Source organism: Fusarium subglutinans (genome assembly GCF_013396075.1).
Source record: "Fusarium subglutinans strain NRRL 66333 chromosome Unknown NRRL66333_c0000014, whole genome shotgun sequence".
Taxonomy (NCBI): domain Eukaryota; kingdom Fungi; phylum Ascomycota; class Sordariomycetes; order Hypocreales; family Nectriaceae; genus Fusarium; species Fusarium subglutinans.
Genome location: NW_023502077.1, coordinates 153,563 through 172,943, shown reverse-complemented (window position 1 = coordinate 172,943; position 19,381 = coordinate 153,563). Strand labels below are relative to the sequence as shown.

Below are 19,381 nucleotides of genomic sequence, written 5' to 3'. Positions count from 1 at the left end.
GCGCAAGGGACACGAGGGGTAATAACATGTCATTTGCTTTCTGGTGCAAGTTCGAGGAGCGAGTCAGTAGGAGACTGTGAAGTCGGTGGTAAATGTAGCTTCCGAGTCGGAGTCGGCGGGGGGAGACATATCGTGGGTTATCCACCGTGGGGAGATAAGCTACAGAGGGCGATGGATCGGGAGAGATTCGGGGAACTTGGGAGTATAGTGGGTAGGGACGAATACTAGAGATAGTGATTAGAATTAGCTACTGGTGATTGTGCTGATAGTGGTTGAGTGGGTAACGATTTATCCTCGGTTTACCTGACACTAGACGTGCTATGATATGGGACCAGCTACATTGTAGGGCGTATATTACATTGCCGTCATGATGGGTATACAGTTCTGATAAGAATTGGGCCTCGAATTTTGATTGAAAGTAGAATTCTTTATCTATCAAGTATACCCTCGTTCAAGGCCCGGCTTTCTGTGTTTTGTTGTGTCTGTTGGCAGCTGAGGCCTCAGAGCACATCATGGCTGTTCCATGACCAACCCATCATGACAAAGACAGATCGCAGCTCCGGAGTTGGTGTGAACAGTCATCCTAACTCCGTTCTATTATTACTTGAGCACAAGGCAATCATGCATCATACGCAATTCGACGCATTCGAGATGGCTGTGATTTTGTCTTCTGAGAGTGTACTCCGAGTCTCTGATTGGCCATGACGATGTTGGATGAATGCCAAGACTTTTTCAATTTCCTAATCGGGACAGCTTCAGCATGATCCAGTCCAAAATCCGACCAAGACAAGGAGTTTATATAACGCCTTAAAACTAAATTTTGGGTATAAAACATGTAGAATATCTCTCTTTATAGGAACTATAAGCTAAGAAGATTGTTAATTCTCAACCCTTTCAACTGTTGCGTCCCCAATATTCCATATCCTCCAACCATCTTTTCACCATCACCATCATCAAAATGCCGTGCCAAAAGAACCAAAAGCCCTCATCTACCGTTCCTTCGCGAGAAATGTCTGCCCTCCCAGATTTCTGGCTTCCCGTCTTCTGGAAGAACCAATTCCGCACCACCATCGAGCTACCCACTAGAGAAAAATACCCCCAGGTCGAAGGCAGCACAGCCATCATCACCGGCTCAAACACCGGTCTTGGCTTCGAAGCTTCAAAGCAGCTCCTCTCTTTAGGTCTATCTCATCTCGTAATGGGAGTGAGGTCTCTTGAAAAAGGCAAAGTTGCTGCTGAGAAGCTCAGAACGATCGCGCCGTCTGCTAGGATTGATATTTGGCAGCTTGATATGCAATCTTATGATTCTATCCAGGCTTTTGCCAAGAGATGTGACACTGCGCTTTATCGCATTGACTTTGTTATTCTTAACGCTGGTTTGTCACCTAGCAAATTTGAACTTGTGCCTGGTACAGGTCATGAAGTCGGTATTCAAGTCAACCACCTCAGCACTGCCCTCCTGACAATCCTTCTCATTCCCATCCTCAAGACCAAAACCTCAGGTCATGGACCACCTCGTCTTACAACAGTGAACTCTCTCACAGCCCATCTCTGCAAGTTCCCAAACAAAGGCGAACGCCCACTACTTGCATCCTTCGACGACCCAAAAATCACACCATGGGATTCCCAAGAACGGTACGGAGTATCAAAGCTTCTCAACCAGCTCTTTCTTGTACGCCTTTGTGAAAAGGTCAATCCAGACGATGTGATTATCAATATGGTAGACCCAGGGCTCACAAAGGGTACTCATCTTGGAGGCCATCATGAATTGGGTGGTATTGCTGGAGTGCTTGCAGGCGCGTTCTTTGCGATTTGTGGAAGACCTGTTGACAGAGGTGCTGCGAGCTATACTAATGCTGTCTATGGACATGGAAAGGAGTCTCATGGGTGCTTTTTGATGAGTTGTGAGATTGCACCGTAAGTTAAGCCTTGATGAGTGTGAATTTGGTTTACTAACTGGGCTTTAGGTTAGCAGGTTGGTTTTACACACATGGTGATGTCTTGGTTGACCAGGTTTGGAACGAGACACTGGAGGAGCTGGACTTTGCAGGCATCAAGGACATTGTTTCTGGTATATGATTTTTGATTTGCGTAGGATTAGTGCTGCTTTGAGCCAAACGGCTATAATGGATATCCAGGTCCCCTTTCAGCTCCTTCTCTCAGTTGTATTCTACTTATTTAGACTTAAGAAGGGTGTCACTGTAAAGCATGAATAATCAGAGAATTAAACATATCTCATGTCAATAATGTGGCTTTAGATATCCATTTACGTGGTTCTTCCTCAAGTTAGGCGTTCGGAGTTAATAAGCCCGAAATCCGCGATTACGTCTAACGGCAGCACGTAAGCTGAAATGCCTTCTAACACTGAATCAACAACTCGTTCACTCCATAGTCTCCTAATAATCAACTTCTTCGATTAACAGGTTGCTTTTACACGCAAAGTCATGCTAAAATCGAAACAGCAGTCGCCTCACAGTAAGATCTCTTCCACTCACTCAGTCATCGCACCTTGACTAATCTAAGTAGACCAAAGCTTCACGTTCATCACCCAGACGCCATTGAAAAAGTCTAAAGAGAATCAAAGACTCGTTAGAAGTCGGGCACGTTCTAGCTCAGCTCGAAAAGACCAAATCCAGGTCAAATCATGGATGTTAAACCAGAAGGGGACACACGTGACGCTGCAGGTTCCTGATGGAACTATACCGGGTCGCGTTGGGACAAACTTCTCTTTGCTTGATTTTCCTGAGCCGTTGCAGGCATATATGGAAAATGATATCTTTAGATGTCGGTCTCTCTTTTTGATGGTTTTTGCCAGAGCTAACATCAAGCAGCATTTCATGGGATGAGAGGATCATTATATCCCCCCGAAATATGTCTTCAAGTCGATGAGATGAAGTCATCCTGGACTACAAACCTCCTAGTCGACCAAGTATACTTCCACTCCATAATGTTCTCCGTGGAAGCATACTTCGACATGCTTCTCGGACGAGACTACGGCAGTCTTGCACATTTTCACTTTTTGAAAACCCTCAGGCTTCTTCAAGCAAGAATAAACAATCCTACAGACCCGGCGTCTATCTCAGATGCTACTATCATGGTAGTTGTTATTCTGGGCTTAGCAGCGGAGATGATTGGCGATCGAACTGCAGCTGAAAATCACGCTGCCGGGATGGCGAGGATAGTGGGTTTAAGGGGTGGTCTTGAGATGCTGAGGTTTGATAATCCCAGATTACCCGCCAAAGTGTGCAGGTGAGTGCTTACACCAAGTACTTTGGGCAGTATCTAACATCTCATAGAGTTGATATTGGCTTAGCTCTTCGCTTCGGCTGCAAGCCAGTATTCTTCGACAAAGACATATCCTGGAACCCATACCTTTCCAGTCAAGGTTTACTTCGCAGAAAAAAGAAGCCTGCGGATACAAGCCACGACATGGAACCATTTTTGAAAACTCTTGACCCCAGATTATCAAACGTATTCAGAGATCTCGAAGAGTTTGCAAAACTCAGCAACATCGCCGGACAAACTGGTCGAAAACTTCAACCCAATATCTTCAGCGAAGTCATGGTATCGACTCTTTACCGGCTCCTCGCTCTGTCTCCAGAATCAGCTTCAGAAAACGCCTTTCGACTTGGAATGATGACGTTCGCTGCGAGTATCTTCTTTCGATGGAGGGATATGAAGCAAAGACAGGCATATCTGGATGACTCATTTAAAGATTCGTTAGTGAGACTGAGCGAGTCCTCTGTTCAACCGTCTAATATTGTTCTTCTATGGCTTTTGATGATTTGGAGAACAAATTCTGTTCAAGATGGCTGTGATGAAGCCATTGAAGGGTGGTTCTTGGAAGTCATGGATGGCTTGGGGATATGTTCATGGTCAGAACTGCATAGCATCTTGAAATCTGTTCTCTGGATAGATTGTTTGTTCAATGCATCCAGCAAGCGATTTCTTGTACCCATACTCGAGAAGGTCAGCAGAAAAGGCGTGGAGGTTGACTCATGAGTCACTGCCCAGCAAAATCTTGCCGCTTGCCATGGTTTCTAATCTTGAATTCTATTTAAGTCCTTTACTTTTGAACCACTCTGGCTTTTCAGCTTCATATATTCCTGAACAAGCAGCTTCAACACAGCCCGCCAGACTACCAAAGTACATCCCTCTCCCTGTGAGGCCGGGTCCATAATGAGCATATTTCCCAGAATTCGTAATGATTGTCTTTGCTGTCGTTGGGATCACAGGTTCGGTTACCATACACCAGCAAATATCTGTTAATATTTGCACTCCAAAATCCTCTAGTTGGGCTAGGAGACCTGCTTGTTCAGCGAGTTTGTACACTGACCGACCACAAGTAACGATAACGGATACTCTAGCAGCCTTTTGTCGCCCCCGGCAGAGGTTGGCAAGTTTCCGCATCTCGGAAAGTGAGAAATGTGGGTTGCCTAGTGATACTAAGTCGATGGGTTGGCTTGCTGGTGCGCTGTTGAGTTTATCCCAGCATATTCCCAGATCACTCAGCTTGACTTCAACAGAGGTGAATTCAGGGGCAAGCACTGTCTCAAGTGTCGGTGCCTCTGGCGTTATACCAACGATGTGAAACATTGGGGCGCTCGATATCGTGGCGAAAGCCGCACCGAAGGCCTTCAGATCGTCTGTTGAGAGACCAAGCTTCTCAAGTCCTGTTATCGCAGGTATTCGGCTCGTCGATAAAGTTCCAACATAATATCCTAGCAATGGTGGAAATGAATCGTCAAGACTTGTAGTGTCCTCCAGCCCCACGACCCTCACACAAACTGATGCCACTCGATTGATGCCGAGATGAGGGCCTCCTCTGGGCGCCCTCCCTGTCAGAGCAATCGAGATGTCCAGAAAGTCGGGGTACTTCATAGTTCTCGCCCCCAAGACACTATTCGCATAAACAACAGCATTCGACTCCGCCCAAGCAATCTGCTCTCCCAATTTCGGGGCACTCTCTAGCTGATAAGGCGCACAGGTAAAGGTTGGTCGTGCTCCCATGTCTGTATACGCTTTTCCAAGTGCATCAGCCGCTTCTCCGAAAGTAGTGTCGACACCAAGAGCTCTCCAGCGCTTTTGGTCTACTGATAGAGAGTTGAGTGTTGTGGGAATTCGAACTTTGCCGCCCCAGTCGCGGAGTCTCTCTGCTAATGCGAGTGTCGCAGGACCGGTGTAGACACAGCCATCGACGTGGACTTGTGTTACGTCCATGAGACGTGTTGCGCCAAGAAGATGAGCCATACGGAGGACGATTCTGATAGCGACGCGGGATGCTTCGCCGTAGTCTCCTCTTAAAAGTTCTTGATCCAGTGTCGAGAGTTTGATACCTTCTAGAGCTGGTGTCGTCTCGAGGATAAGACCGCTTTCTGTATCTATCACTGAACCTTTTCGGTGTTTTGACGGTGAGTGAGTGGACACATAACCATCGTCCACAAATATTGTCTGCCCGTTCAGTCGAATGAGATGTCGAAAGTCTTCCTTATCTAGAACCACGACGGGGATTGACTGGTTAAAGACTTCTTCTGAAATCATGACTCCAAGGGTAAGAATGTCGTCTCGTCTCTCAAAGATGATTGCCTCGGGAGCTTTGCCGTTGAGTAACAGCTCAAGCATAACACCGCTACCAGTGCATGACCCTCGACCTCCCGGAATAGCAAGGACAGTTTCTTGTAGATGTTGTCCACTCAATGGATGGTGTCGGTCGATAATCTCACTGGTCTGAGGGTCGACGCCTCCCCAGAAGCTTAGCTCAAGATCACTCGCGAGGAGTTTAGCCGAGGCTCGACCTTGAACATAGGCCGTTCCAGTCCATGAAGCCTCGTCAAGGGACCCCATTATATGTTTCCAGCAGTGATCGGTTCACTTGAAACGAGAATTACCTAATGATCTGAATTAGTTACACCACGGCTTACAAGCTGATGACAAGTTGCCCACCGAACTTGTCCTGAGCTCACTAAGACCTCTTCAAGAGCAGTAATATAACTTACAAAATAGTAAACATGTCTAGCAAGAAGAAGAAATTTTTGTTTTATGTCAAAGAAAATGTAGATTCAGCCGGAAACTTCGGAACAGAGAAAGCCAAGCACCATCGGTCTTTGGGCCTTGATCTTCAAGCTTATAGACCACTGTGATAACAGAGAATAATGGCAGAATCAGCTTCGATTCCCATCAATACTCGAGAAACAAGGATCAATAGGATATGATCCTTACAGGAAAGACAGTATATCCTTGTTGTCAGTTGTCGAATGGTGAAAAAACAACAACTTATCAACCCCGCATTACGCTTATCTCCAACATCGTGGAACTAGTCGGCTCTGATCGGAAGGACAAGCCGACATGACGGTCCGTGGCCCGATATTTCTTGCGTAACAGTTTGTGGGATATTGTAAAGCCAGATCGTGTAGAGTGAAGCATTTCACTTCTCGTGTCACAACACTCGAGCCAAGCAAGGTACGTCAAGGAACCGGCAAAGGAGGGGAGTCGTGAATTTGACTAATAGGTGCTCGAATAAAGACCAAAAGTAGTTCATAAATAGGGTTGAATAACTAAGCTATATCGACAAAAATGTGCATCGAACATATTTGGTATGACAAGTCTGGCTTGTGAGCTTGAAGCGGATATGGTCGGTCTAAGGTGTAGGTTAGGTCATTGTCCAGGCGTAAGTAAGCTTGCAACTTCTTGTGTAAGAGGTCCAGCAACACTCATAGGCTGGCGAGAGCTAAGAGATGCGAGAACATTGCCTTGTATGTAGAACAAACCCAAATCAAAGGCTAATAGCTATTGTGGTAGTTTGTTCGATGTGTGGAGTGGTTCGGTAGTGTTTGTATTTTATATACGGGTTTTACTATTCGCCGATCGATACACAGACCTTCCAAATAGAGATCCTCCCTGTCCAGGGATCACTATATCATGCTAGTCATGCCATTGTCATCTCCAAAAGAAAATCCTATCTTTGTTCTTATCTGACCGGACCAGACCAGACCATCCAGGTACCCCAGACAACCCCGACATCGGCCACTTGCGTCATTCCGCTCTTCTCCACCAATATCCGAGCTCAATTGAACCCAAGCTCCCTTCTGTTCCCCAACCTCCACCCCAAAACTTTAAGCTTCACAAACCCGTTTTGTTTCCCCACGATGCGCGTCGCAACAGTCGCCAGGTTTCTGGCCTCGGCCTCTTTGGCCGTTGCATTCGATTGGCAGCAGGTTCTTGGAGGTTATGACCAAAAGCCCACCTCCGATGCAATTGCTAGCAACCACGATACGCCCTCGTACCGATCGGAGCTACTGAGCTTGCACAAATCTCTTATTGAGACTTCCTCGGTTTCTGGGACCGAACATGATGTTGGTGTTTGGCTTGAGGGATACCTTGAGAAGAAGGGATATACCACTTCGCGTCAGGAAGTGGAACCTTTTGATAATACACCGGAGGGAAAGCCGAGGTTCAATGTGCTCGCTTGGCGACAAGATGGAAAGAAGACTTTCGATCCCAAGGTCTGTGTGAGCAGCCACATTGATGTCGTTCCGCCGCATATCCCATATGGAATTGATGATGGAGAGGTCACAAAGGAGACTATGATCACCGGCCGAGGCAGTGTGGACGCCAAGGGTAGCGTTGCTGCTCAAATCACTGCAGTCGAAGACCTTGTCGAGCACGGAAAGATCGATCCCCATAAGCTCGTCCTGCTGTTCGTTGTAGGCGAGGAGGTTAAGGGCGACGGTATGCGACGCTTCAGCGAGGCCATCGAGACCAAGGAGCTTCCATACAGTCTCGATGCTGTTATTTTCGGAGAGCCTACAGAGCTCAAGCTTGCCTGTGGACACAAGGGCATGTTGGGCTGCGACGTTACCACAAAGGGCTTTCCCGGCCACAGTGGTTACCCCTGGCTCGGCAAGTCAGCCAACGAGCTGATGATCCGAGCCTTCGCTAAAGTGCTCGATACCGATCTTGGTAGCAGTGAGCTGTTTGGTAACACCACTGTCAACATTGGTCGATTCAATGGTGGCGTGGCTGCTAACGTCATCCCTGAGGAGGCCAAGGTTGGACTGGCTGTGCGAGTTGCGAGCGGAAAGCAGGCTGATGGACATGTCATTGTTCATGACAAGATCCAGGCCATCTTTGACGAGGTCGACAAGGATGCTTTCATCTTCGACTGCACCCACGGGTACGGACCTGTGGAAGCAAACTGCGATGTTGATGGTACGTACACCGAGTTCTTGTGGGAGCGTCGCTAACAGGTTCAGGCTTTGAGAAAATCACCGTCAACTACGGAACCGACATTCCCAACCTCAAGGGTGACCACACGAGGTACCTGTACGGTCCAGGAAACATTCTTGTTGCACATGGCGCGAGGGAGAACTTGACCGTTGCTGATCTTGAAACTGCTGTTGAAGGATACCAAAAGCTGATTCTTCATGCGTTGAAGCAATAAATAGAAACCCAATTTTCCGCTGCTCTAGTCTAATGTTGGATATGATAGCCCGCTCAAATGAAATATGACATCATGAAGCTGGTTCACGCACCAGTGATCTTGGCCCAACGCTCAGGCAGGATCTTGCTGAAGTCAAAGTTGCCATCAGGCCCCTTCTCAATGGCGCCCTTTTCTGTGACCACGGCGTCGATGAGCTCGGCGGGAGTGACATCGAACGCAGGGTTCCACACATTGATTCTCTGGTCAGCGGTAGCAACACGGACCTTGCTGCTCTCATCCACTGTGCCATCGGCCTTGATCACAGCTCCTGTGACCTGTGTAAGCTCCTCCTTCTTTCTCTCCTCAATCTTGATACCATCGCCAGTCTCAGTCTCGAGGTCGATGCTGGTTGTAGGAGCAGCGACGATGAACTTGATTCCGTGGTGCTTGGCCAGAACAGCGAGTTGGTAGGTACCAATCTTGTTAGCTGTGTCACCATTGCGAACGACGCGGTCAGCACCAACGATGACAGCGGCAATGTTCTTTTCTTGCTTTCGGTTGCGGAAGAGGGAAGCAGCCATAGAGTCAGTAATGAGTGTGCTAGGAATGTTCTCGAAGACAAGCTCAAAGGCAGTGAGTCTGCTTCCTTGGTTGTAAGGTCGAGTCTCTGTGCAGAAGGCGTGTTGGAGGAGATCCTTGGACTGAAGAGTTCGAATTATTCCCAGTGCAGTGCCGTGGCCAGATGTAGCGAGGGATCCAGTATTGCAGTGGGTGAGAACCGAGATCTTCTTGTCAGGGGAAGCACCAGCTTGGGCACGCAACCACTCAGCTCCATGGTCACCAATGGAGAGGTTGGTCTGGAGATCTTTCTCAAAGATCTTCTCAGCCTCCTCGATGAAAGCTGTGATAACCTGCTCCTTGGTAGCAGTACTTCCAACCGCTCTTATTGTGGACTTGAGCTGGTTAATAGCGTTGGTCAAGTCGACAGCTGTAGGTCGGCTTTCTTTGAGATAGTCGAGAGCTTCCTCGATTTGAGAGATGGTATTTTCAGCGTTTGACGCTGTGAGGCTTCCATTGTGAAGTTCAACAGCCAAACCAAGGGCTGCTACTATGGCAATAGCTGGGGCACCTCGCACTCGCATAGTTGCGATGCTGTCAAAGGCCTCTGTTCTGTTGGAGACATGGTCGTAGTGAAATTCGTGAGGAAGACGGAGTTGATCGAGGACCTGGAGTTGGCCTCGAGTGTACTTGACAGCCTTGAGAGAAGACATAATGAAACACAATTTGAGTTAAAAGGGTTGAAAATGAGAGAAATGAACCAGTTTAACACGCTTATTAGTCGCAATTCCTTGACAAAATGTTGCCCCTCCAAGATTCTGCCGCCACCCCGCCGTCAAAATGAAAATAGCGTCATAATACCCAACCAATAACGCTACGCACGTGCTCTCACCGCCTGGGACCGGACAAATGCCGCTTCCGGCGCATGAAGATGAGTTAATGGAGGTACCTCTACGTCAACAGGGGGGTCTCCAATCGTTATCCACTGGAGCTCGTTCGGGACAGCTTTAGCGGTTAAACACCATCTCGATTGAGATACCTTGACTGTCTGTTTACTTGGACAAACAGCAATGACAAGTGCGCATTCGAGCTGTTTGCCATGGAACAGCCATTCTCGACGTCAAAAGTGACTGGTATGTCTTGAGCTTCTATGGCGTTTATTCCCCTGTAAACCTTATGCCTCCCTTGAGTTTGTCCGCTAACTCGACACCTTGTCGCAAGTCGAGTACTTCGATCCTCACGATGTTTACAAACTCCTCGCCCCTGGATTGATTCCTCGTTTACCGCTGCGAAACTTGAACTGGCAATCGCATGCTGGGCCTCTACGATCTATCGACACGCTTCACGTTGAGCTTCTCAAGGGGGATGACCCTGCATCAACTTCTTCTCCTCATACCCTTCGACGATCAGGGAGCACTCTCGACGATGGCTTTCAGCAGCAGAACTTTGGTGGCCAGGCGTCTTCTGCTGATCAGATAGACACGCAGTCTTTGCCTTCGAGGGCAATTGGGAGTCAAAGACGACATCAAATTCCTGGTCTGCGACGGACACCGTATCTTAAGGTGCTACTGGTGAGATGCGACGACAATGAAACATACAAGACCTCCGTTCGAGCAGAAATTCGAGAATGGATCAAGACTCAGATACCGTCGTCAAGCAACCCGAAACGAAATAGCAAACAAGAGAAGCACGATGCGTTCGATTACTTGATTCTACACGTTGTGCTACCCAATACGGTGGCGGCGACGCAACCGAGGACTAGCTCTCGCTCGCAGGATAATTCAGAGAAGTCAGGCCCGCGATGGCGCACTGGTTCGACACCGCTGCTCGAGAAGCTTCGTGCCGACTTTTCTGGCATTGGAAAAACGGCGCCAGACCGAGTTGCACAGATCAGAATTGGAATCAACGATCTTCCGTACGATCAGCTTCCGAGGGTGGTTCCTGCTGTGCCGACAGGGTATTCAGAAGACGAACGCGATGCTGAAAATGCCTGGGCAGAGCTCATTGCCAAGTTCAAGAGTCTGATTCTCACATCATTCGACTTGCGCGTGACACAGTACGAAGAAGATATCAAAGAAAAAGACGGTCAACGAAGTTTACCGGGATGGAATTTTTGTACTTTCTTTATCCTCAAAGAAGGCTTGGCGAGAGGGTTCGAGAGTGTTGGTCTAGTAGAGGACGCCTTGGTTGGATACGATGAGCTCAGTGTTGGACTTGACTCTGTTGTCAATGAGCAAGCTGATGAAGGATCTCCAACGAGACATGGAGGTGCAATGCTCAGCTATACCGAAGATCTCAAGGAGGTTGTCAAAAGCGCTCTCGCCAAAGCACCCGGTGGCAACACCGAAGATGAAGAGGCCGTCGATCTTCAGTCGAATGAGACTATCAAGGAGGAGTTCGATGAGATTCCTATCAGTGCTACCAAGAAGGCTTACAGAGACAAGATTCTGGCTAATGATGTCTCTGTTTTTGACTTCCGTTGCTACATCTTTGCACGGCAAATGTCATTGCTCTTGAGACTCGGGAATGCTTGGTCGTCACGGGATGATCTGCTCGACAAGCTGAAGGAGCAACAAGATTCTGTCTTGCATGGAGTCGCACCTCTAGCACCTCCACCAAAGCATACTGAGGAGACGGAAAACCTTGCAAGTCTGGGTGAGATATGTCGAAGGACTCTGCAGTTCATCCCGGCAGTATCGCAGATTATGCGACGAGATATTTTGACTGCTGTGGCATCTGATAAATCTGACGAGGACGACTCTCCTATCGACCCCAATCTATCAGAAGTCATTGACAATGTGGTTTCATCATTCGCCTTCTCCGTTGCTCAACAGATCCTCGCGCAAACAGCATCAAAATCTCTCCCTATCCCTCCCTCAACTCTGGCTCCTCCTCAAAGTCAAGAGCAAAAGTCCTCCATTCCTGAACCCAAGACTATGATGCACCCTGCCCGAACTACATCTCTTCATGTGTCAACGGGCCCAGCACCTGGGACTCGTCCTCCACTGAGCCCGGGTGTGTTCCCTGGGCCGGGCATGCCAAAGATTAACAACGATCAGGAGTCACAATTCCTCAAGGCAGGTCTTGAAGATCTCGCTGCTAGACGCGCCGAGCTTTATATGCTATCACGAAGTATCCTTGACGGGTTGGGTAAGAAGCGAGGGTGGAGTGATGGATGGAAAGAGGCGCCCATTATCGCAGAAGCTGAGGCAGACTTTGAAGAGATCAGCCTTGACGATCAAACTGCCACAGGTGGCACTTCTGAGGAAACCCCCCCACTAGACGCTGGTGTCAACAACAATCTTCTCCGGACGGCCATCGACAACCCAGAGAACTTTTATCGTTTGTATGAAATTCTCACGGATAAGGCGCTTCGACACTACACTGTTGCGAACCACGATCACGCGGTGCAAGCAAGCATGGCAGATCTTGCTGTGCTCAACTTTTATCTCAAGGAGTATAGTACTGCTTCTTCCTATTTTTACCGAGCTACACCATTCTTTGGCGAGAGTGGTTGGACCTCACTCGAGCTGTCTATGCTTGTCATGTATCTTCACTGTCTTCGTGAGATGAAGTCAAAGGATGACTACGTGCGTGTTGCTCTAAAGCTGTTGACCAAGTCCTGTGCGGCTGAAAAGGAGAGACTAGAGCAGCGCTCAAAGAGAGTATCGAGGGTTGGTAAGCCTGAGCCTGCGGATGCAATGTCTATGAAGGGTGTCGTGGGTAACTTGTTTGACCTGGCTTCATCATTGTCTTCACAAGTCAAGGTGCACCTGTCGAACTTCTTTACAAATATTGAGCTTGCAGGTGCTCCTGAGTATTTTGACAAAGAGGATAAATGCTCCTTGACGATCAATCTGTGGTGTCTGTTGCCGGATGAAATTAAGTTGGATGGGATAGACGTGCGAGCCACAGCTTCTGAGCCGGGACCTATTAAGGAGCTGCTTTTCTCAAGAAAAGGAGACATTGTTCTACAGCCTGGCCAGAACAGCATCACAGTTGAATGCGCGGTAAGTTTGTTGAATCAGAATTGAGAGACTATGCTAACAACTTTAGTCTGTTATTCCTGGAAAATACAAGATAGATCACCTTGGACTTTTCTCGAGCAACCTCTTCCTTCATTTCGAACGCGATATCAACCAACCACCTCCACAAACTACTGACATCTTCAAGCATCCCGAAGTCGTCATCTTTCACCGAGATGGTGCTCTTGATGTGCATCTTGTAGCTACTAGGCATACCTCCCTAGATAAGAACAACACATTAGACTTCACTCTCAACTCAGGCTGGAACTCAATCAAGAGTTGCGAGATCCGTCTCAGGCCCACTACTGGTGGCCTGCGGATGTTAACTCTTGAAGCCCAAGTCATCGACTCTGATGTCGAGTTTGCAAAGAAGCCTGAGGCGGGGGGTATTATCTACTTCAACGAAATCCCAGCTGATGCAAGCGTCACTCTCCGATTCCCTTATTCGGTTGAGCATGACATTGCGGATGTATCTGCTAAGGCCGATGTCGCGTATACGCTCGAGTCGGGACAAAAGTACACGTTTGCCAAGTCGATAATCATTCCCATCTCTCTGGCTTTGGGTGTCAACGTGCAAGATGTCTTCAAACATAATGCACTTTACTCTCGGTTCAATGTGTCTACAGCGAGCCACAGCCCTCTGCGACTATATAAGAGTGAACTGATGCCCTCGGATTTGTTCGACTCTGAGTTTGGCGTTCCTCCTGCAAATACAACTATGGTGTTTTCGAAACAACCCGCAACACTACTTTATCGCATAAAGAGGAAGACCAATGTCAGGTCGAGTAAGCGAGCGGCGAGAACTATGTACTTGAAACTCTACTACAACATTCTACAAACGGAGATCGAGGAGGCGCTTGTCAAGTCCATCTTTGATGCTCTGAACGACCCTTCCTTGGCATCATTCTCGAAACTTATCACGTCGTTGGTTGTGAGAGAAGCCAAGACACTGCAGCCCATTGACCTCGAGCGAGCTGCACTTCTTGGCGCAGTGCCTACTGCCTTTCTAGCTGACGTTCCTTGGGATAAGTACTTTGCTGGCATTGGACGGGTACCGGGAACGCAGGTGGACGCAACGGAGAAGATCTCGACTGCTATCAGGGAATGGCAAGCCTCCAACCCTCGGATCACCATTTCAGCAGCGCAGCCTGACAACCCTTGCACACTGCTTATCCCGGTTGAGATACCTTCGCTGCCTATTCTACATACAGCAGACATTGAGCTGCAAACCCCAGTGACGGAATTAATGGATCAGAAACCTGGTGCTGTCCCAACTGTGGCTGTTAACCAGATGCTCCCAGCCACACTGCATCTTAGATGGACGCAGATCTGGGACACTGAGATGCAGCACAAGAAAGATACAGAGTATAGTTACGAAGTCGCTGCGGCTGGAGACACGTGGCTTCTCGGTGGCCGTCGAAAAGGCCACTTTGTCATCCCGGGTTCAAAGAAGGACCCTCTGTCCTCAACATCCGACACGGAAGCTGAGATTCCACTCATCATGATTCCTCTTCGAGAAGGTTGGCTGCCATATCCTGGTATTGAGATCCGGGAGATCAAAGATGGAGTAGAGAATCAGGCTCAGACATGTGAAGTTGACTTTAGAAACCTGGGGGAGTCGATACGAGCTGTGGGTGAGAGGAAGGGTGTGACGGTTAGCTTAGATGCAAGCGGACCTGGAGGAGGACCGTTGGTGTTGGAGAGTGAAGAGCCCAAGAGGGAAAGGGGAAGGATAGTTGCTTAGATATAGGTGTATAATAATGAGTGTCATTTCGAATTGGAATCATGTCAGCGTTGTCTTACTGCATACAGCTATATCCATCAAGTGAAGTCACAGTTACCAAAAGAAGGAATCACATATAGGGCCAGCCAATGATAACCAAGCGGCCAGCCCCAGAATCTAGCTCTAATCCTACGACCAGGCAAGAAGACAACTCATCAATATGTCAAGGGAGCAAAAACAGAGGATTCAACTGTCTGAGACAGCTGGGGTAACAATGCCCCGTACTGGAATCGAACCAGTGATCTTCGCATTACGAGTGCGACGCCTTACCACTTGGCCAACGGGGCCGGGGCGTGTCGTCCTCTTATTGGCAAGCTCGCTTAGTTTTGGTGTTTATATTCGCGACGAGAGAGTTTTGGTGTTCTTGAGGACATGAGATTTGGTGTTGAGTGAGGGCTGGTTTTGAGTGTGAGAGAAGTTGGGTGATGAGGTGGTCAAATGAGGATGTGTTGGCCTGGGGAGAGAAAGTGGAAAGATTGTTGCTTGATAAACTCAGAGAGAGGTTGTAAGTCGTTTCACAGGTATGTAAAAGTAAAAACCTGCTGCGTCGCTTGTTTACTGACTGGTGTTGTCGTAAGAGTTACTTGTTGACTATTGAAAATGAGGGAGAAAAATAGAGGTTTGAGAGAAAAATAATGCTGAAATGGTAATGGTGCAAGAAAGAATTATGTATGTTTTTGTTTTGATGTTTGCTAAAGAAAACCTGACGTTGTAGGACGAAAGTCTTTCTCGTCTGCCAGTGGCTGCCACGGCTTTGCCACTCACTTACAAGTCATGTTCCTGCATAACCTAACCTTCCGACGCTACTCTATCCACTACCATGTTCTTGTATTGTATTTTCCTTTTGATTTCTTCTTTTGGGACTGATTATCTCTCTAGTGATAATGAAGTGATCAACCTGAGCACTTGAGTCATCAGATAGCAAGTGGTGTCCTGTATATCGTATCTCAATCCGACATAATGAGAAACAATAACTACTGCGGCACGATATGTTCTGTCATGGTGACCGGAAAGATCGAAGCAAGGCGAATACAAGCAATCTCGGGCTCGTCGCTGTTGGCATTACCTTGGAAGAAGAAGAGCCTCCAAAGATGTTGGGCTTTGGAGGATACTTGGGCCCAGCTCTCTTAACCATACCAAGACTGATAGTTGTCAGGTTACTTCTATCAGTCGGTGATTCTCCACCGGTCACTTATATCGAACAGAAGCCCGGCTACATAGCAAGTGTGATGTAAGAGAAAGCCTGCATAAAATGGGAGGCGATGTCCCGGATGATATCTATCAGCCTATCAAGTCGAAGGAGCGAGCAGCGCATCCGGACGTTCCCATAGACGTTCCCGTTTTCGATTGCAAGTCTTCATCATCAACTCAAAGAAGTTTAAAGGCTGCGAAAAACAAGTTTACAGTCGGTATATATTGCAACTCATAATGAATTTTGCGGGAGGAAGGATGTCATCTTAGAGGCAAAGTCGATCATCAAGTGCCTGAACTCAACATCACCACTTGCCTCGAGTCAATCAATGTCCCTATTCAGACAAATCATCGAAGCAGAAGCCCAGGACGTTCCCTATTTCGAGAACGCCTCGATCCCGAGTGACCTGGGTGTCAACAGTGTACTTGGATTTAATCTTGGAACAGCAACAACACAGTTCCCTACTGAGAACACTCTCGCAACCAGCATTGCAATGCAACCGGCCACTTTGCACCTCATTGGGAGTACTACGGGAGGAAGACCGTATTTGAGAAGTCTCACGAGACGACGCAGACCCGGAGAGGTGGTGAATAGGTTGTTCAGCTAGGTACAACCTGACTTCACCAAAGAGTAGCATTCGCACGAAGAGCGGGCGCCAGGATTGCACTCGAGGGGACGGCCGTATTTGAGCAGACGATCAAGGCACTGTTGGCAGGTAAAGAGAAGAGACTAGGGCAGAGCATAGTCTTAGTCTCCGGAATCACCTTAGCATAAGTAGTAACCCACAGTTCGATTGTCCGATGGCTAACAATGCTTAATCCTCATCCTCAAAGTTACCCTCCAAGAGGTAGTACCCAACGGCACACTCCTTTCGGGGACCCCAAGGATCATCACCGTGCCCCCCTTGTCTCTCCTTTCGAATCTCTATATCCGCAGATCCTTGCCAGGTCACTGATCATACCAAGTACTTACAAGAGGTCTATTAAAACTGACGCAGAAGACGAACGACTTGGTCGTGAAAGTTTCTTTTCTTGGCGTCCTCTGAGTCCCTAGATTTACTTGAATCTAATCGTCTATTGCTTAGCATGACATGACAAAACACTGGCGCGTTAAGACAATGACTTTAGTATCGAGGACGTCAGGCATGCAAGAACCAGTATTATATATGGCAGCCAGCCCATCAAGAAACCCCTGGTAACGTTACTACGATTGGAATCCCAGTAAGTAGTGACTCTGCCATAGCCTGGCACTTCTGCGTCTGTTGGTGAAGTTTGAGAAGAGATGGGCTATCGGCCACATAACTGTAACACGTATGTCTGTACATTTCAGTGACTCTGACTTTGGTTATATGGGCTCTACGCCTGGCGTTGACATGTTCTCGGTTGTTCTCAGTCCATTTGTTTCGGTAGTTTCGCTTCTGTTTCCTTAAATATTGGGCTTGGATATCTTCAACCTCCTGGATTTGCTCTGGGGTCAAGTCGCATTCGTCTCTTACAAACTCGTTCCAAGAGCCTGTTTACCGTTTCCCCCATCTTTTCTTTTGTCGTCCTTTACCCATTGGAAGGAAAGTTTTTCCCATTGGGTTTCGTTTGGGATATACTTGATGCATCACTGACGATACAGAAGAACTGGAATATCAGTTCGCTCGTTCATGGCCTCCGTTTCAGACTCACAATTAGCATCATTTCTGCGCATCAGTCTACTGTCTGGAAGAACGCACCAGAATACCCCAGATATCATTATTCGAAATCTTGCATCGAGAGGGACGGTTCCTGAAACTCCCTTTTAATAGACATAGGGCAGTCCGTTTGTTATTTGCTGTGAGGGAGACATCTCAGGCTTCTGCATACCGAGATCTGACTTCCCATAGAGTCCTAATATAGGGTTTGTGGTGTCAGTGATGTGCATAGTGTCTCATTCTGTGCATATATATAGAAGAATCATGTACATGCATCATCCTCATCCTCTGGCATTAATAAAAGGGCCCGTCCTTGGCGTATTGGATCTATGCATGAGATCATGTCTCGAATTCTTCCGTCGTATGGTGGTGCTCATTACAGATCATGAATTTTATAATGGTAGTACTTGATGTTTGCTGTTTTGGACGGACCTTCTCACGGTTTATCTCAGGACATACCATAAAAGCCATCAGGAAACACTCTCCAAGTATTTCATAGTGCCCAAAAGATTGTATCATGGTGCATCCGGGTCCCATGGCAGACCCGTCACCGAAGGGTCATACGCCACCATGTTCATTGTCAATTAGACGCTTGAGAAGGCCAACTTCGCATATGGTGCCCATATCCCTGAGCTTCGAAGCCCGTTGTCGGTCAACTCATGGTTAAAGAATGGCTCCTGCACGATGCATGAGATAATTCGAGCCGTTATTTGGATGATATGTGATGCCGATGGCTGCTGGATGGCGGATTAAACCCAGTTTGCATTTATTGACTAAAGCAACATTGACACTTGTGCGTGGTCGTTCATTGGAAATGGCATGTAGTTGAAGTGAAGTTACTTTGGTATTGCAGCTTCAGGGCGCTTTTTGCTCTATCTCAGGACACAAGATCTATGCAGAGAACCAGGCGGAGCGGAGGGACTCTACATATAAAATAGATGTTGGTTTGGTAGCTTGTTGTATTAATGAGCAAGATGCTGGTGTATGTGTATCTACCCAAGTCGTATCCCAGATCTATTGTACAATAGGTTTCAGAAACAATCTTAAGTAAACTGCAAATAACACAATTGTGATACATCTTAATAATGAGAAACATATCAGATTCCCAGTCTTGATTGCAGCGCATATCTAGTTCGTGTAGTGATTGCTGCCAAAGGTCTAGACCACTGCTAGCAACAGTCTCGAGATATACGAGTTCGCCGAATTACCTAGCGCGGCATAGCTTTGACCTCAACTCCCCAGCTGATCAATGTGATACATAGCTACATTAGTCTATCGATTTTTCAGCCGTCATACTATCGTATTATATTCCATTCTTGCCACCAGCTAAGCAAGGGAACTAGTCTAGTTCTATCTGAGACAAATGCCGTCAATATTCGGTCCCGTTCAACATCTCCCCTCACCGATACACTTCGGCTGCACAAGCCCCTGTCCTGTCCCTTCACCTCCTCCTCTACTCACAACCATCATGCAAAGAACTTTGTTCTCGCACCGATAAAACTCATCGTTCACCGGTGAAACCGGCCGGTAGTGGCATCAAACTTTTATCACTAGCAGCCGCAAAACGCCCAGTAACTAGGTACAGAAGCAAATTCTACAAGACCTCTCTTCTCCACACCCGGAAACAACACGGCAACTAATGGAAAAATTCTAGATGCACCAAGCAACGGGTGGGTAACCGTAAGGAAACCCCCCCGAGTCAGGCTCGGGCCCTCCCCAGCGTGGA

General features: G+C 47.7%; 6 protein-coding genes across 6 annotated transcripts; 4 read left to right on the top strand and 2 right to left on the bottom strand.

Annotated features, from left to right (window-relative positions):
- Positions 1-958: 958 nt before the first annotated feature.
- On the top strand, positions 959-2,079 carry FSUBG_1778 (short-chain dehydrogenase reductase family; the record flags this gene model as incomplete). The annotated part of the gene is made up of 2 exons (XM_036679481.1): positions 959-1,917; positions 1,968-2,079. 2 exons carry the CDS (start codon positions 959-961, stop codon positions 2,077-2,079), a joined length of 1,071 nt encoding a protein of 356 aa, XP_036542695.1.
- Positions 2,080-2,947: 868 nt separating this feature from the next.
- FSUBG_1777 (fungal specific transcription factor factor domain protein) lies at positions 2,948-4,002 on the top strand (the record flags this gene model as incomplete). Its single annotated transcript, XM_036679480.1, has 2 exons — positions 2,948-3,249; positions 3,297-4,002. 2 exons carry the CDS (start codon positions 2,948-2,950, stop codon positions 4,000-4,002), a joined length of 1,008 nt encoding a protein of 335 aa, XP_036542694.1.
- A 51-nt stretch (positions 4,003-4,053) lies between these two features.
- Positions 4,054-5,844, bottom strand: FSUBG_1776 (DUF521 domain protein; the record flags this gene model as incomplete). Its single annotated transcript, XM_036679479.1, has 1 exon — positions 4,054-5,844. The coding sequence occupies one exon, from the start codon at positions 5,842-5,844 to the stop codon at positions 4,054-4,056; it is 1,791 nt and encodes a 596-aa protein (XP_036542693.1).
- Positions 5,845-7,145: 1,301 nt separating this feature from the next.
- On the top strand, positions 7,146-8,440 carry FSUBG_1775 (acetylornithine deacetylase; the record flags this gene model as incomplete). The annotated part of the gene is made up of 2 exons (XM_036679478.1): positions 7,146-8,208; positions 8,253-8,440. The coding sequence occupies 2 exons, from the start codon at positions 7,146-7,148 to the stop codon at positions 8,438-8,440; spliced, it is 1,251 nt and encodes a 416-aa protein (XP_036542692.1).
- An 83-nt stretch (positions 8,441-8,523) lies between these two features.
- On the bottom strand, positions 8,524-9,690 carry FSUBG_1774 (methylthioribose-1-phosphate isomerase; the record flags this gene model as incomplete). The annotated part of the gene is made up of 1 exon (XM_036679477.1): positions 8,524-9,690. One exon carries the CDS (start codon positions 9,688-9,690, stop codon positions 8,524-8,526), a length of 1,167 nt encoding a protein of 388 aa, XP_036542691.1.
- Positions 9,691-10,076: 386 nt separating this feature from the next.
- Positions 10,077-14,746, top strand: FSUBG_1773 (trafficking particle complex subunit 10; the record flags this gene model as incomplete). The annotated part of the gene is made up of 3 exons (XM_036679476.1): positions 10,077-10,110; positions 10,199-12,987; positions 13,034-14,746. The coding sequence occupies 3 exons, from the start codon at positions 10,077-10,079 to the stop codon at positions 14,744-14,746; spliced, it is 4,536 nt and encodes a 1,511-aa protein (XP_036542690.1).
- Positions 14,747-19,381: the final 4,635 nt, after the last annotated feature.